The 18,352-nt window shown below is 43.3% G+C and overlaps 1 protein-coding gene across 1 annotated transcript in view; it reads right to left on the minus strand.

Annotated features, from left to right (window-relative positions):
• The window catches only part of LOC115169363 (myomegalin), a 79,395-nt gene extending 73,616 nt beyond the window's left edge, over nucleotides 1–5,779 (minus strand). Inside the window, exon 1 of the mRNA XM_029724915.1 lies at nucleotides 5,587–5,779. Coding sequence (XP_029580775.1) covers nucleotides 5,587–5,633 — 47 coding nt within the window. The 5' untranslated portion in view covers nucleotides 5,634–5,779. The remainder of the gene's footprint in view (nucleotides 1–5,586) is intronic.
• Between the last annotated feature and the right edge of the window lie 12,573 nt (nucleotides 5,780–18,352).

Raw genomic sequence — 18,352 nt, forward strand, 5'->3', positions numbered from 1 at the left:
TTTTTTTCTCACAAAAGTAGTGCACTGGGCCGACTTTTCCAGGCAAGTGTTTGCACTGAAAGAGATCAAGCAGATAACGGCACTATCGTTGGACAGCAGTAGGCTGTCTTTATAGTTGAAATTGTATATGCAAATTAGAATGACATTTTACTGCTGTTCATAGCTCACTCAACTAGTAAATTATAATTTTACAATACAGTAGAGTAGCCTACATGCTTGTAGGCTACAAGCAAACACCAGCTTGTGATACTGACTGATCAAAGGGTGGCTGGCCTAGCTGCCGCTTGAGGACTCTGATAGATCACATTATTACACCTTGCCTGGGTTTGTTTACATTTATGTCTTGCCTGGTTTTGTTTTGTCCTGACAGTTTGACATTGCATAAATATACTGAGTCTGGCTTTAACCAGAGTCTCTCAGATTAACATTAACAGTCATTTATTTTAAAATAGAATCTTCTAACTCACTCCAAAATCTTCTGACATAAGAACAGTCCCAAAAGAAATAGTCAAGAGTTTCTGGGTCACAACCACAAAATACACATTTGTTATCAAAATCTATTTTGAATCTGTGTATAATAAAGGTCTTTACAGGGTAGATTCTATGAATGAGTTTGTATGATACTTCTTTCACCTTATTAGATATACAATATTTGCCAGACAACAACGAGGCTTTGTTCCAGTTCACTTGTCCTAGGGCTGCATTCCAGTATATTTTAGCAGAGGGAATAGTAACATATTGACATAGTTTCCTTATATATATATGTTATTACATTTATAGTTTAAAATGTAAATTCCTTCTAATTGTATTGAGGCTACAAAATCCTCAAGTTGCACTTGGAGTATTGTTATATTCTCCTAAAAGAAGAATAGCACCTTTAGGGACAGCTCTAACAACAATTTGATACTCCTCAGGAGTGAATGTAACATTGTGTGTTCTCATAAATTCTGGATAATCACATAGTTGTCCATCATTATTCAATAATTGTTTAACCCAGATAATTCTGTTGTCAAACCAGTTCTGGAAAAACAAAGTCTTTTGTAATGTATTATTTTTGTCTTTATTATTCCAGATTGTAAATCTATGTGGGGAAAAATTGTTTGTACATAAAGTTCTAACACGTTTCAGGTAAGACCCAGATGCAGAAGTAACAAAAGTTTATTACTAATACAGGGGCAGGCAAAACGACAGGTCAAAGGCAGGCAGAGGTCAGTGATCCAGTATGGGTTCAAAAGGTCCAGTTAAATCTCTTTTCAATTTTCTCTACAATAGGATAGAAATTTAAGTTGGCCCGTTCCTTCTGATCTTTGCTAACTTTAATATCAAGATATGTGATCACAACTTTTACAGGGATATTACATACTGAGGTTAAGTCACATCTTTTCAACGCAAATAATTCACATTTCCTAATATTCAGAGATAAACTTGATTCATGTGAGAAGGCATCACTATGATCTTTAAAAAAATGGTGGTTTTGTCAGCCAATTGTGAACATTTTATCTCTTTATCTTGTATCTGAATATGTCACACCCTGATCTGTTTCACCTGTCTTGTGCTTGTCTCCACCCCCCTCTAGTTGTCGCCCATTTTCTCCATAATCGCCTGTGCATTTATACCTGTGTTTTCTGTTTGTCTGTTGCCAGTTCGTCTTGTCTCGTGAAGGCTACCAGCGTGTTTTCCCCTACTCCTGTTCTCTCCAGTCCCTGTTCTCTTGTTCTTCTGGTTTTGACCATTCTGCCTGCCCTGACCTGAGCCTGCCTGCCATTCTCTACCTTACTGACTCTGCCCTGGATTACCTACCTCAACCTGATCTTGACCTGTTGTTTGCCTGCCCCGAGTTTTCTCAACAAACATCTATGATTCGAACTGTCTGCATGTGGAACTTATACTGAGTCTGACCTAGCAGACTTGGACCAGCTCCGCAACGCACACTCCTCCCAAGGAGCCACCATTGGGAGACGAGCATTTACTTCAAGGTCTTAGGGAAGAATTCAAGACCTTGGCAGAACACCACGACCGTGCTTTCCATATATTGCTGGAGCAAGTCCGTGGATTGTCTATTAGACAACCAGCTCCTACCGAACTTAAAACTTTCCACCTTCTCCACTACTGTCCCGTCGATGTGGATAGGGGGGTGGTCCCTCTGCTGTTTCCTGAAGTCCACGATCATCTCCTTTGTTTTGTTGATGTTGAGTGTGAGGTTATTTTCCTGACACCACACTCTGAGGGCCCTCATCACCTCCCTGTAGACCGTCTCGTTGTTGTTGGTAATCAAGCCTACCACTGTAGTGTCGTCTGCAAACTTGATGATTGAGTTGGAGGCGGGCATGGCCACGCAATCATGGGTTAACAGGGAGTACAGGAGAGGGCTGAAAACGCACCCTTGTGGGGCCCCAGTGTTGAGGATCAGCGGGGTGGAGAGGTTGTTTCCTACCCTCACCACCTGGGTGCGGCCCGTCAGAAAGTCCAGGACCCAGTTGCACAGGGCGGAGTCGAGACCCAGGGTCTCGAGCTTAATGACGAGTTTGGAGGGTACTATGGTGTTAAATGCTGAACTGTAATTGATTAACAGCATTCTTCCATAGGTATTCATCTTGTCCAGATGGGTTAGGGCAGTATGCAGTGTGATTGCGACTGCGTCGTCTGTGGACCTATTGGGGCGGTAAGCAAATTGGAGTGGGTCTAGTGTGTCAGGTAGGGTGGAGGTGATATGATCCTTGACGAGTCTCTCAAAGCACTTCATGATGACGGAAGTGAGTGCTACGGGGCGATAGTCGTTTAGCTCACTTACCTTAGCTTTCTCGGGAACAGGAACAGTGGTGGCCCTCTTGAAGCATGTGGGAACAGCAGACTGGGATAGGGATTGATTGAATATGCCCGTAAACACTCCAGCAAGCTGGTCTGCACATGCTCTGAGGACGCGGCTGGGGATGCCGTCTGGGCCGGCAGCCTTGCGAGGGTTAACACATTTAAATGTTTTACTCACGTTGGCTGCGGTGAAGGAGAGCCTGCAGGTTTTGGTAGCGGGCCGTGTCAGTGGCACTGTATTGTCCTCAAAGCGAGCAAAGAAGTTGTTTAGTTTGTCTGGGAGCAAGACATCGGTGTCCGCGACAGGGCTGGTTTTCTGTACTCTGGAGCGGGATCGATTTGGAGGTGGAGGGTCCGTCATGTTCTGGGGCGATGTGTCACAGCATCATTGGACTGAGCTTGTTGTCATTGCAGGCAATCTCAACGATGTGCGTTACAGGGTAGACATCCTCCTCCCTCATGTGGTACCCTTCCTGCAGGCTCATCCTGACATGACCCTGTGCGTGATCTCCTGCAAGACAGGAATGTCAGTGTTCTGCCATGGCCAGCGAAGAGCCCGGATCTCAATCCCATTGAGCACGTCTGGGACCTGTTGCATCGGAGGGTGAGGGCTAGGGCCATTCCCCCCAGAAATGTCTGGGAACTTGCAGGTGCCTTGGTGGAAGAGTGGGGTACCATCTCACAGCAAGAACTGGCAAATCTGATGCAGTCCATGAGGAGGAGATGCACTGCAGTACTTAATGCAGCTGGTGGCCACACTGGATACTGACTGTTACTTTTGATTTTGACCCCCCCCCTTTGTTCAGGGACACATTATTCCATTTATGTTCATCACATGTCTGTGGAATTTGTTCAGTTTATGTTTCATTTGTTGAATCTTGTTATGTTCAGACAAATATTTACACATGTTAAGTTTGCTGAAAATAAACGCAGTTGACAGTGAGAGGGCATTTCTTTTTTTGCTGAGTTTATAAATGTATGCCATAGTTATGAAACGCCGTTTGGGTCTTTACGTGTCAAAAAAGATACACATTAAATAACACAATTCTATTATAGAATGTTGTGTGTGATGAATTTGCACGTGCAAGCCAAGCGCCACCACTACTATCAGTATCACTGTCAAAGCTGTACAAAAAGTCTGCAAACAAGCAAACACCTGCCACGAACGATGTGTATACAATACCACGTTGGTAATAAGGCATTATTTGTTCGACTGCAACTTCCTTGGTATTTAGCTAGCTTAGCTAGCACCAATACAACTTGTCGTTTTGATGTGTTTTTGGGGAAGAACATTGTTTGCATCAAATCCATCAGCTAGTTAACTTTTTTATGACCAGCACTGTCCAGAGCTTGGGGAAGGCAGCACTGTCCAGAGCTTGGGGAAGGCAGCACTGTTCAGAGCTTGGGGAAGGCAGCACTGTCCAGAGCTTGGGGAAGGCAGCACTGTCCAGAGCTTGGAGAAGGCAGCACTGTCCAGAGCTTGGAGAAAGCAGCACTGTCCAGAGCTTGGGGAAGGCAGCACTGTCCAGAGCTTGGGGAAGGCAGCACTGTCCAGAGCTTGGGGAAGGCAGCACTGTCCAGAGCTTGGGGAAGGCAGCACTGTCCAGAGCTTGGGGAAGGCAGCACTGTCCAGAGCTTGGGGAAGGCAGCACTGTCCAAAGCTTGGGGAAGGGCAGGTGCGCGAGACAACTTTACCAGCATCATAGCGATACGTATCGATTAATCGTTGTGACATATGAAATACGAGTGATAGTGTAATCAATGTGTAATAACTAAGTAAAAAATGAATGTGCGTGTTAAATTATTATGTGACGTGCAGTCATATTCAGGTCCTGATTGGTCAACAAGCTTATTTGACACTTGAAGTGTATCTTTTTTGACATGTAAAGACTCAAACGCGTTCCATACATAGCATCCAAATGTTGACTCTATTGCGCGCCTCAAGGTGTCACGTGACTGGCAGGCTGGTCTATCTGATATCGGTCAATTCCCTTGCTCAGACGTTGCGTGCATCAACCAATGGTTGCGTGACACGTAATCAACCGCGTCATCGACTGACAGATTGCTATAACATATGATGTGGATTGCTGATTTTTAAAATGTCTATACAGGTGTTGTAAGATCTGGCAGGCATCGGCAACTCCTGGGCAGAGGAACGCGCCAATAGCCGTCCGTCTGTCCAACATCAAACGATGTATGAGTAATTATCGAAAACCGTCCAAATCCTCTTCAGGTACTTGTTTTTCTAAATTACTTCTCTTTTTTTGTGTGCTATGAAGCGCTTTGAGATTCTTTGAAAAGCGTTATATAAATGGAATGAAGTATTATGAAATAAATATTACATGGCCTAATTAATGGCCTAAATTGTATAGGCTATAGCTTGGACACACGAGTTTATGACAGGGTGTTCTTATTTCTACAAAATATCTCCACATAATCATCCCAATATTAAATGTACATGTAAATATACACTCCAGAAAATGTTGTTCGGTTTGTAAATGTTTAGGAGATCATGCAACTCCGCTGTCAACACCATAATAATAAAGGCCTTGTAGGCTATGTAAATCGCGCGGATAAATTATCGCCAGCTGGTTATTGCTGAGAACACAATTCCAGTTGATATTTTCGATTTTACCCTCAACGACCATTGTAATTGTGAAACCACCACCACCTTGGAAATTAAACCTTTATTCCGATAACAATAATATTAGACTGCATGCTATTCAATCATGCCACCATTCACATTCTCAAGCCCGAATCATAGAACGACATTTTTACCTTTCAGACTCGCTCCAGGTCTGTTCTGGCGACGAGGTCCAATCCATATATTCCGTCAGTTAAAGGGTAACCTTGCGGGGAAACCCGAGCATATCATCCTGCCATTAAAGGTTTCGATAAAAACACGACATGTTTGTGATGGGTTCTCCACCCATTACTGCGCTTGGAAGAGGCTGCGCGCCTTGAAATGTGCCAAGGAGGCTGCGGGGGGGTACTGTCATACACACGACCCTCTACACCCCTCCTCCAGCTCAACATAAAAGTCGCAGTGTTGCCTCGCATGTTTCTAAGGTGTCTATGGGGTTTAGGAGAATATGATGTTTTAGATAGAATGTCTGACAACAACAACTTTCAGAATGGGCTACGTATCTTTTGAATCGGTAGATACAGTCAGTGGCGACCCGTCATTCAGGGCAGGTGGGGGGTTAGCTAAAAAAATATATATATTTGTTTTTGTTGTTGCCTGTTTTGCATGTTATTTTGGAAATAATACCTGTCACATATCTGTTTGCAAACAATGTAAATAATAATTTAGTTAATAAAGCTGCATACAAACATCATCTCTTTTTTGCTTTCTTGCATAAGGCAGCTCCAAAATGCAGGGGTTTCAGCCTAGCTCAGTGCTTTCTGTGGTGGTGGGGCAGCCAGCGGAAAATACGGAGCGGAGGGGTTGGTAATGTTCTCGTTTTGCGCCGTGATTGGCTCAGTGTTCTGTCACTCATGGGGACACTACCTCAGCTAAATCTACCGGGAGAGCTGAAAATTCAAGCACCTTGGGTGCTGCCATAGAGTTACATTAGAAGTGCCCATCCAAGAAGGCTCAAGGTACACCAAGTCAGAACCGTATGATAAATAAAGGGGGCATATATGCAATCAATGAAAGCTTAGAGATATTATTGCATTTCTCTAAAACAGGCTGTACTGTAAGAACGGCCAATGTTCTGAATTCTGGCGCTGTACATTTAAAAAGTGCTGTACAAATAGTTATATTGACTACGTCCATCCTAGCTCGCTCATTAATGTCTTAATCGAAATTACAGATTGCCTTATCCGCTTGTCGTCCCCTTTTGGAATAGTTTGTACATCTTAATTGTTAGTAGAAACCACATTTGCTTAAGCAAGTCAGCCATATCAGCTGTTTTTTAAAAGGCAGTAAATGAGGCTGAATGAACTGTTTTGCTGCCAGACAAGGCTTCGCTGATAGCCAGGTGTAGCAGTGGTAAGGTGCTGGGACTGCTGTTGGGACTCTGCTGTTGGGACAGCTTTATGTAGGCCCTAACAGTTTGTGTGCACTGTTTGTCACTTATAGTGCAATTCATCTATTGTTGTGTTGTGGCTTTGTTGGCATGCACCTAATAACATTTTGGGTAGTTTGTCAAACCAAGATTTACATGCTAAAATCGCCACTGGATACAGCAAGCCTACTGTATTTATGTGATGATTCACTGTTCTCTTTAGCCTGATTTTCAAAAAGGTTTAGACCAAATGTCTTACCTCAAAATTGATTGGTGAATGTAGCTCAGGTAAAAGAGAACACAGGAGACCAGGGGCAACTCTGTAACAATCCAATAGATTTATTATGGAGTTTTGAGAAATCTGTATTGTGTCTGTTTTACTGTTTTGTTATTGGAATAATGTGAATTATGCACATGTGCGATACAGAATAGCTTACCTGTGTTACTGTGTGCGTGAATAGATGTTGAGGTACATAATGTGTATGGTAACCTAGAATGTCATGGGTGGAAATGAGTTGTAATGTTCCTAAGAGGCACTAGATGTCCCCATAAGCTTTACAATTACTTTTTAACCAGCAACCTAGTATGGGCGACTGTATTGTGTTTGAATACTACAATAATAACTCTAATGTGTCAACCTGTTACAGTTTACGTCGGTGAAGGAGGACCAAAACGCAGCAGGTATGAGTAAGCTCATCTTGATATTTATTAACTCCAAAATGAACTCAAAAATAACAAAAGAGAACGAACGATAAACTGACAGTCCTGTAATGTTGACACACACTAAACACGGAACAATCTCCCACAAGTGACAAACAAACACACCCTCATATATGGGACTCTCAATCAAAGGCAAAAGGGAAAACACCTGCCTTCAATTGAGAATCCCAATCCCAATTAATCAACCATAGAAACACACTTACTAGACTAACATAGAAATACATAAACATAGACCATAAACCAAAAACCCCAGAAATACTAAATCAAACACCCTTTTAACAAACACACCACCCTGAACCACATAAAACAAATACCCTCTGCCACATCCTGACCAAACTACAATACTAATTAACCCTTATACTGGCCAGGACGTGACACAACCATTAGAAGTTAAAGAGTCCAACATTAAAAACATACATCAGGTGAAAAATATCTGATACAATCTTGACACAAGCTGTAGATCTGTACAGTTTGTGTCCTTTCAAGTGTCTGTGGCTTTTGGTAATCACAAAGGGGTTTCAGTTCAGGCTTGAAATATTGTTTTGTTTATCAGCTGTGTCACCAGAAAATTGTGATAGTGCTTTAGATGGGTCACAGACAAGCTAAACAAGTGTATCACGCCAGTTTAAAGTCTTGTGAGAAAACTCACATGGTTTCTCTGGTTCCTCTCTATTATTTCAATTTCTAGGTCCACTCCTGTCTGGCTTCCACGTTTGTCTCCATTTATGCATCTTCCCAAAAACCATGCGGGGTCCGGTACGGGGCGGGCGTGGCTCATTCAGGTTACCATTGGAGATGACCCAGATGGCAGGGGTACGTTGGTTCCCCCTCCATGACCTGCTCCTTGATGTTCTCTACCGTGCAAATCACCTCCAGCTCTGATGTGGTGTCTGGAAGCCAGTCAGCCGTGAACCTAGCACGTCGTTGGCCTCACACACGTTCACCGTCACCTCTGGCTGCTCCCCGAATGGACGGGTAGTGGGGGAGGGACGTGAGGCAGAGCTATGGGGTCAGGTGTTGATAAATTGACAGTGTTGCAGGTTAGCACTGTGAGGTTGATCGCATGTGTTTATAGGACTTATAGTTTTGAAATTGAAGTGTATCTAATGAAGGTAGTTTAAAATATATGTGTTGCTTAGAAAATGGCACCCAGAGGGTGTCAGAGTTTAACAACTCCAAACTTAAAGCAATTGCATGTGGAGCAGGAACCACTGACTAGCTGCATTTTGCTATTATCAAGCAGTGGGGAACCGTCATGGCCCTCTATGCAGAGAGGGCCTAAGGATAGATACAAATATGTATATATTTGTATATATTATAATTTGTCATTTTGTTTTCATTGATTCAATATTTTTTTGTCTTAATTGTAATCATCTTCCTATTGCATTTCTCCAGTTCGTGTTGGAAAAAGAAGGGTACATTTCCAAGAGGAAAAAATATCCAATCAGATTTTTTCTTTGGTAATCTCTTGGTAGAAATAATCTAGCTGGGCTCAACTCTCATTAGCTAGGCCCTCAGGCTTTGAATAGAAGGCACCAGCCACTGTCATTGACACTGACTTCAATTAGAGCAGCGTTTTGGAATGACAGTAGAATCAACCAATCACAAATTGTCTTGTAATAGGTGGGACAATTGTATGATGCCTCAAGGCCCTCTGGGGCCTAAGTATACATTACTAATTCAGAGCCAATAGCGAGCCTTATCTTGTTTTCTCATGCTTGAGCCTAGCTAGCTGGCTAGCTTTTTGCAGTGAGTGTATGTAACGGGTGTATGTAACGATAGCGATGGCAACTGCAGAGAGAGTAATCGAGGATGATGTGGTGGCTAAATTGTTGGCATCGCCCTTTTCAAGACTAACTTTTAATGAAAAGTTAAATCTTGTACAGACCAGGAGACCAAATCCTGCACTGCCTGATTTGGTGCAATGAGGAAAGAGTTTTGAAAGGCATTTTCAAGTTAATAATTATGAGCGCTATCCGTGGATAACTGGCCGTGAGCTGACTAAAAAACTTTACTGTTGGAATTGCCTACTCTTCAGCACCGATAATAGCTCAACCTGGACAACTGGTTTCAAAGATTTAGCCTGTTTGACAAAGTCAGCACTTTGACACCAACACTCAACTTCACACCTGCGAGCTATAGTAAGTTTAAAAACATTTGGGGAAACAAGAGTAGACCTTCTTAACGAGCAGCGGCGCAATGAGACACTTGCTCACAATGATAAAGTCAGGCACAACAGGGAGATTCTAAAGCGCCTTATTCACATGGTTGTGTTTTTAGGCAAGCAAGAATTAGCATTCAGAGGGCATGATGAGGGTAAAGAATCAGCTAATAAGGGAAACTACTTGGAAATACTGGAGATCTTGGCTGAGTATGACAGCACGTTAAACTGCCATTTGGCTACGGTGTTCACAGGCACTTCCAGCAAAATCCAAAATGACCTGTTACACGCGGACGTGAATGTAATGACAGATGTCATGAAGGAAGAATTGAAGAAAAACCCCTTTGTAAGCATCATGGTTGACGAGACGACAGACATCAGCAACGTAGCCCAAATGTCTTATGTGTTGCTTTACACTACCGATGGTGGTGTGAAGGAAAGGTTTTTCAAATTTGAGGATGTAATTGAGGATAAACTGGCAGAAGCGGTTGCTGCCCGAATTGTCAGCTTTTTAGAGGAGTGTGAATGCACTGCCAAAGTTGTGGCACAGTGTTACGATGGGGTTGCAGTCATGGCCTCTGGTATAAACGGAGTACAAGCCAAGGTGAAAGAAACTATCCCGCAAGCTCTGTTCATTCATTGCTATGCGCACTGTGTATGAAAAAAAGGCGGAACTCATTGAACTCTTTTAATAGCTAGTGGACCGTCACAATGACTTTGATGAAGACACCGTTCACAGCGCAGATGGATACATGATGCACCTGACAAGCTTCGAGTTCTGCTTCCTGCTATCCGCGTTCTACTCCATATGTGCGTACTCCGACGTGCTGTTTGGAATATTGCAGAACAGGGAGTTTGACATGCAGTTCTGCTTGTCCAGGGTGGACGACTTCTGCAACACCACAGAGAGGGAAAAAAGAAAATTTGATTCCATCTTCGAGGACACAGTGTAACCGGAGTTCCAAGGGGAGCAGAACACATATGCAAGGAGACGTTCGTGGGCAGGACCTACATCTACACAGTGCGATCATCGACAACATTGCCACTCAGCTAAGAAACAAGTTCAATGACCATGAAAGGCTCATGTTCCTTGCCCTCCTTGACCCACAAAAGTTCCAAATATACAGGGAAACGCCAAACTTTCCAAATGCTGCGTTCTCAAGTCTCGAGGAAAGCTATGGCCCTAATTTTGATTTGCCGCGGCTTAAAACAGATCTCATCGTTACAGTGGGGGAAAAAAGTATTTGAACCCCTGCTGATTTTGTACGTTTGCCCACTTACAAAGAAATGATCAGTTTATAATTTTAATAGTAGGTTTATTTGAACAGTGAGAGACAGAATAACAACAAAAAAATCCAGAAAAACGCATCTCAAAAACGTTATAAAATGATTTGCATTTTAATGAGGGAAATAAGTGTTTGACACCTCTGCAAAACATGACTTAGTACATGGTGGCAAGACCCTTGTTGGCATTCACAGAGGTCAGACGTTTCTTGTAATTGGCCACCAGGTTTGCACACATCTCAGGAGGGATTTTGTCCCACCTCCTCTTTGCAGATCTTCTCCAAGTCATTAAGGTTTCGAGGCTGACGTTTGGCAACTCGAACCTTCAGCTCCCTCAACAGATTTTCTATGGGATTAAGGTCTGGAGACTGGCTAAGCCACTCCAGGACCTTAATGTGCTTCTTCTTGAACCACTCCTTTGTTGCCTTGGCCGTGTGTTTTGGGTCATTGTCATGCTGGAATACCCATCCACGACCCATTTTCAATGCCCTGGCTGAGGGAAGGAGGTTTTCACCCAAGATTTGACGGTACATGACCCCGTCCATTGTCCCTTTGATGCGGTGAAGTTGTCCTGTCCCCTTAGCAGAAAAACACCCCCAAAGCATAATGTTTCCACCTCCATGTTTGACGGTGGAGATGGTGTTCTTGGGGTCATAGGCAGCATTCCTCCTCCTCCAAACACGGCGAGTTGAGTTGATGTCAAAGAGCTCCATTTTGGTCTCATCTGACCACAACACTTTCACCAGTTGTCCTCAGAGTCATTCTAATGTTCATTGGCAGACTTCAGACGGGCATGTATATGTATTCTTGAGCAGGGGGACCTTGCGGGCGCTGCAGGATTTCAGTCCTTCACGGCGTAGTGTGTTACCAATTGTTTTCTTGGTGACTATGGTCCCAGCTGCCTTGAGATCAATGACAAGATCCTCCCGTGTAGTTCTGGGCTGATTCCTCACCATGATCATTGCAACTCCACGAGGTGAGATCTTGCATGGAGCCCCAGGTCGAGGGATATTGACAGTTCTATTGTATTTCTTCCATTTGTGAAAAATCGCATCAAATGTTGTCACCTTCTCACCATGCTGCTTGGCGATGGTCTTGTAGCCCATTCCAGCCTTGTGTAGGTCTACAATCTTGTCCCTGACATCCTTGGAGAGCTCTTTGGTCTTGGCCATGGTGGAGAGTTTGGAATCTGATTGATTGATTGCTTCTGTGGACAGGTGTCTGTTTTACAGGTAACAAGCTGCGGTTAGGAGCACTCCCTTTAAGAGTGTGCTCCTAATCTCAGCTCGTTACCTGTATAAAAGACACCTGGGAGCCAGAAATCTTTCTGATTGAGAGGGGGTCAAATACTTATTTCCCTCATTAAAATGCAAATCAATTTATAACATTTTTGACATGCGTTTTTCTGGATTTTTTTGTTGTTATTTTGTCTCTCACTGTTCAAATAAACCTACCATTAAAATTATAGACTGATCCTTTCTTTGTCAGTGGGCAAACGTACAAAATCAGCAGGGGATGAAATACTTTTCCACCCACTGTATGTACTCAATGTCTGACTTTGAGAGTAAGAGCCCGGCTGATCTGTTCCACTTTCTCCAACAGAAGAGACTAATTGATAGTATGCACCAATTGTATCTGCTTACCTGTCTAGTTTTGACCATTCCAGTGTCCACTGCAGCAGTAGAAATAACATTTTCTGCACTAAAAAGGATCAAGACATATTCCAGGAACAACGCTGGATAGGTTCGACTGTCAGCCCTGGCTTTGATCTCAATCAAAAAATTACTTATTTCGGATTTAAAATCAAAAGACTAGCTATAGGAACCTGCCATTTCCCATTTCATAAAGAAGGACAGATGAACGGACTTCATTTTTAAATGATAATCATAATGGTGAGTGGACTTTTTGTTTTCATCTACAGCTTGCTTTTTGTTGCTATCTCGTTCATATAGAGGAACACTTCACTGCCTTATCCGCTTGAATAAAATACAAAATAGTATCTAGCAAGATGGAGATCAGGGAGGTTATTTTTAATGAGTACTGTACCTGCCAGGTTGTGGATCAGGTCCATGTAATAACATGATAATTACATACCAGCCAGGTTGTGGATCAGGTCCATGTAATAACATGATAATGACATACCAGCCAGGTTGTGGATCAGGTCCATGTAAATAACATGATAATAACATACCAGCCAGGTTGTGGATCAGGTCCATGTAATAACATGATAATAACATACCAGCCAGGTTGTGGATCAGGTCCATGTAATAACATGATAATAACATACCAGCCAGGTTGTGGATCAGGTCCATGTAATAACATGATAATGACATACCTGCCAGGTTGTGGATCAGGTCCATGTAATAACATGATAATAACATACCAGCCAGGTTGTGGATCAGGTCCATGTAATAACATGATAATGACATACCTGCCAGATTGTGGATCAGGTCCATGTGATAACATGATAATGACATACTGTACCTGCCAGGTTGTGGATCAGGTCCATGTAATAACATGATAATGACATACCAGCCTGGTTGTGGATCAGGTCCATGTAATAACATGATAATGACATACCAGCCTGGTTGTGGATCAGGTCCATGTAATAACATGATAATGACATACAAGCCAGGTTGTGCTCTCAGGTCCATGTAATAACATGGTAATGACATAGAAGCCAGGTTGTGGATCAGGTCCATGTAATAACATGATAATGACATACAAGCCAGGTTGTGCTCTCAGGTTCATGTAATAACATGGTAATAACATAGAAGCCACGTTGTGGATCAGGTCCATGTTATAACATGATAACATTCCTGCCAAAATGTATAGAATAGCAGGAAATTAGCTTGCTCAGACCTTGTGGGCGGCCTCATGAAACTGAGGTATTTCACTGTCCAGAGGGCCGCACTGATCATTTGTTATATTTCCTTGCTGTTAAAAGTAGTGAAAATAGTCCTTTATCCATCGTTTTGATCCTAACTGACTATCCTGCTTTCGTTTCGGTGATTTGAATCTCAGCAACCTGGAAAGATTAAAGAGACTGTAAATGTAGGTCCATTAAAATTTAGACAGTTTAAATTTAGTTTTAGTCATGTCAATGTAGACTGGTTGTTTTTACCCTCAAAATGAAATAAAAATAAAATCAAAACACCCATGGGCCAAATTGAATGGGCCGTGAGTTTGACACTGGCTTTGAGCAGTATAGTACATACCAGAAGAAATTTGTCTATGTGTGTCTGTCCTCGGGTTCTTCAGGAAGCAGAGTGGTGACAGTGAGGTGGATCTATGGTTCAGATTATCTGTTAAAAAAACGTGAATATACAGCGGACAATGTCTTCACCCATATACCGTATGCTGAACGGCTGAGGCAAGCGAGCCGGATGAACCGGCCGAGGCGTGAAAGTCCGACGAGCCTGCCGAGATGTGAGAGCCCGACAAGCCGGCCGAGGTGTGAGAGCCCGACGAGCCGGCCGAGGGGTGAGAGCCCGACAAGCCGGCCGAGGCGTGAGAGCCCGACGAGCCGGCCGAGGCGTGAGAGCCCGACGAGCCGGCCGAGGCGTGAGAGCCCGATGAGTTGGCTGAGGACTCCCCGGTAGCTCCGGCACTGACACCCGGACCCGACATACCTTCCACCACAAAAAAAACAAAAAAACACTCCCTGATGCTTCCCTTAGGTGAGGCGTTATTCTGTAACAAGTGCGCTGAGAGTCGGGAAGCAAGTAAAGGGAGTGTTCTTTTGTATTTTTTTGTATTGGAAGGTATGCCGGGTCTAGGTGTCAGTACTGGAGCTACCGAGGAGTCCTCAGCCGGCCCATTAGGCTCTCACGCTTCAGCCGGTTCGTCGGACTCTTACGCATCAGCTGGCTCATCGCGCTCCTACGCCTCAGCCGGCTCGTCAGGCTCTCACGCCTCAGCCGGTTCGTCTGGTTTCCACGCCTCAGTGGAGGCGACCGGTCTGCTCCTGTTCCCTGGGATCGTCCCCTTGGTCAGCGTCCTGTGGCTGGAGCCGCGCACCCGGGAGGGGGTACTGTCACGTGTACTCCCTCTCTGGCGCTCTAGATCACCAGGCTCCCGCGTCTCAGCCAGTTCAACAGGTTCCCGCGCCTCAGCAGAGGTGACCGGTCCGCTCCTGATCCCCGGGATCGTCCCCTTGGTCGTCGTCCTGCGGCTGGAGCCTCAGACCAGGGAGGGGGTACTGTCACGTATACTCCTTCTCCGGCGCTTAGGGCTAACTTATTCCTTGCCACCCACTCTGAAACTAACTGCAACTCTTTGTTAAGTGTTGTAGTCATTTCAGTCACTGTAGTAGCTGACGTGTATAGTGTTGAATCATCCGCATACATGGACACTCTGGCTTTACTCAAAGTCAGTGCCATGTCATTAGTAAAAATTGAAAAAAGCAAGGGGCCTAAACAGCTATCCTGATTCTACCTGGATTATGTTTGATAGGCTTCCATTAAAGAACACCCTCTGTGTTATGTTAGACAAGTAACTCTTTATCCACATTATATCAGGGGGTGTAAAGCCATAACACATACATTTTTTCCAGCAGCAGACTGTGATCGATAATGTCAAAAGCTGCACTGAAGTCTAACAAGACAGCCTCCACAATAATTGTATCATCAATTTCTCTCAGCCAATCATCAGACATTTCTGTAAGTGCTGTGCTTGTTGAGTGTCCTTCCCTATAAGAATGCTGAAAGTCTGCTGTCAATTTGTTTACTGTAAAATAGTATTGTATCTGGTCAAACACAATTTTTTTTCCAGAAGTTTACTAAGGGTTGGTATCAAGCTGAATGGTCGGCTATTTGAGCCAGTAAAGGGGGCTTTACTATTCTTGGGTAGTGGAACGACTTTAGCCTCCCTCCAGGATTGAGGGCACACACTTTCTAGTAGGCTTAAATTGAAGATGTGGCAAATAGGACTGGTAATATCGTCTGCTATTATCCTCAGTAATTTTCCATCCATATTGTCAGACCCCGGTGGCTTGTCATTGTTGATAGATAACAATCATCTTTTCACCTCTTCTACACTGACTTTACGGAATTCAAAAGTACAATTATTGTCTTTTCATAATTTGGTCCGATATACTTGGATGTGTAGTACCAGCGTTTGTTGTTGGTATGTCATCCCTAAGTTTTTTTATCTTGCCAATGAAAAAGTAATTAAAGTAATTGGCAATATCAGTGGGCTTTGTGATGAATGAGCCATCTGATTCAATGAATGATAGAGCGGAGTTTGCCTTTTTGCACAATATTTTATTTAAGGTGCTCCAAAGCTTTTTACTATCATTCTTTATGTAATTTATCTTTGTTTCATAGTATAGTTTATTTTGATTTAGTCACATTATTTCTTAATTTGCAGTACGTTTGCCAATCAGTTATTTGACATACCTTTTGCCTCATCCCTCTCAACCGTACAATTTTTCAATTCCTCATCAATCCAAGAGGATTTAACAGTTTTTACAGTCATTTTCTTAATGGGTGCTTATTAGTAACTGGAATAAGCAATTTTCATAAATGTGTCAAGTGCAGCGGCTGGTTGCTCCTCATTACACACCATAGACCAGCAAATATTCTTTACATCATCAACATATGAATCACTACAAAACTTATTGTATGACCTTTTATACACTATATTAGGCCCAGCCTTTGGTTTTCTTAGATATGGCTATTATATTGTGATCACTACATCCTATGGATTTGGATACTGCTTTAAAGCAAATTTATGCAGAATTAATAAAGATGTGATCAATACATGTTGATGACTTAATTCCTGTGCTGTTTGTAACTACCCTGGTAGTTTGACTAACAACCTGAACCAGGTTGGGAGGCACTGGTTACAGTTTGAAGCTTTTTCTTGAGTGGGCAGCCTGATGAAAGCAAGTCAATATTTAAATCACCCAGAAAATATACTTCTCTGTTGATATCACATACATTATTTCATACATATTATCCAGATAGTGACTGTTAGTACTTGGTGGTCTATAGCAGCTTCCCACAAGAATGGGCTTTAGGTGAGGCAGGTGAACCTGTAGCCATATTACTTCAACAGTATTTAACATTAGATCGTCTAAGCTTTACAGGAATGTGGTTCTGAATATAGACCACAACACCGCCTCCGTTGGCATTTCTGTCTTTCGGTAGATGTTATTACCATGTATTGCTACCACTGTATCATCAAAGGTATTATCTAAGTGAGTTTCAGAGATAGTCAGAATATGAATGTCATCTGTTACTAGCAAGTTATTGACTTCATGGACCTTGTTTCTCAGGCTGCGTATGTTATTATGGGCTATTTTTAGCACTTTTCTGGGTTGCTTGATTGATTTTAATGATTTACTGGGACGCTTATCAGAAGTAGACTTATTCATGTTATTTATATTGGAGCTGATAGTGCAGGGTGAGCTGCACAAAGTGGTCTTCCTCATAGGACACACTACCTCAGTGCTAACAGTGTAACTCTGCTTCATAGGCTCATGATTACTGCATACAAAAGCTGTAGGATAAACAAGGATAATAGCTGTAGGATTGTCATGTCCTGACCAGTAATAGGGGTTATTTTGTTATTGTAGTTTGGTCAGGACGTGGCAGAGGGTATTTGTTTTATATGGTTTGGGGGGTTATGTGTATGTAGAGGGATATTGTATTTATGTGTTCCGGGGTTTTTGGTATATGTTCTTGTGTTGGTGTTCTAGGTTTTTCTAGTTTGTGTATTTCTTTGTTGGTCTGTGTGGCTCTCAATCAGGAACAGCTGTACATCGTTGTTCCTGATTGAGAGTCATATTTAGGGAGCTTGTTTTCACCTGTTTGATTGTGGGTAGTTGTTTTTGCATTGCTTATAGTCTAGCCTGCAAAACTGTTTACTGTCGTGTTTCTCTGTTTTCTTGTTTTTCCGTGTTCACATTTATAATAAATATAATGATGAGCACGCAACCCGCTGCACCTTGGTCTAATCACTACGACAGCCGTGACAGAACTACCCACCAAACACGGACCAAGCAGCGGAGGAAGGAGCAACGGGTGGACTGTCGTGAGTCATGGACTTGGGAGGAGATTCTGGCCAGAGAGGATCCATGGAGGAAGTCTGGTGAGGACCAGGAATGCTACTGGGGAACACGGCTGGCGAGGAACCCAGAGAGGCACCCCCAATCATTTTTTTGGCGGGTAGTTTGGCTGGGCCAAGGGTGAGCCCTAAGCCAGCTCCCCGTGGTTATTATAGGGAATGTATGGAGTGGAGAGCGCCGAGGTATGCTGAAGTGCGCATGATCTCGCCCATACGCACGCACAGTCCGGTGCGAGTGATCCCAGCCCCTCGCAAGTGCCGTGCTAGAGTGGGCATCCAGCCTGGTAGGAGGATG

The sequence above is a fragment of the Salmo trutta genome, chromosome 31 (genome assembly GCF_901001165.1).
Source record: "Salmo trutta chromosome 31, fSalTru1.1, whole genome shotgun sequence".
Taxonomy (NCBI): Eukaryota; Metazoa; Chordata; class Actinopteri; order Salmoniformes; family Salmonidae; genus Salmo; species Salmo trutta.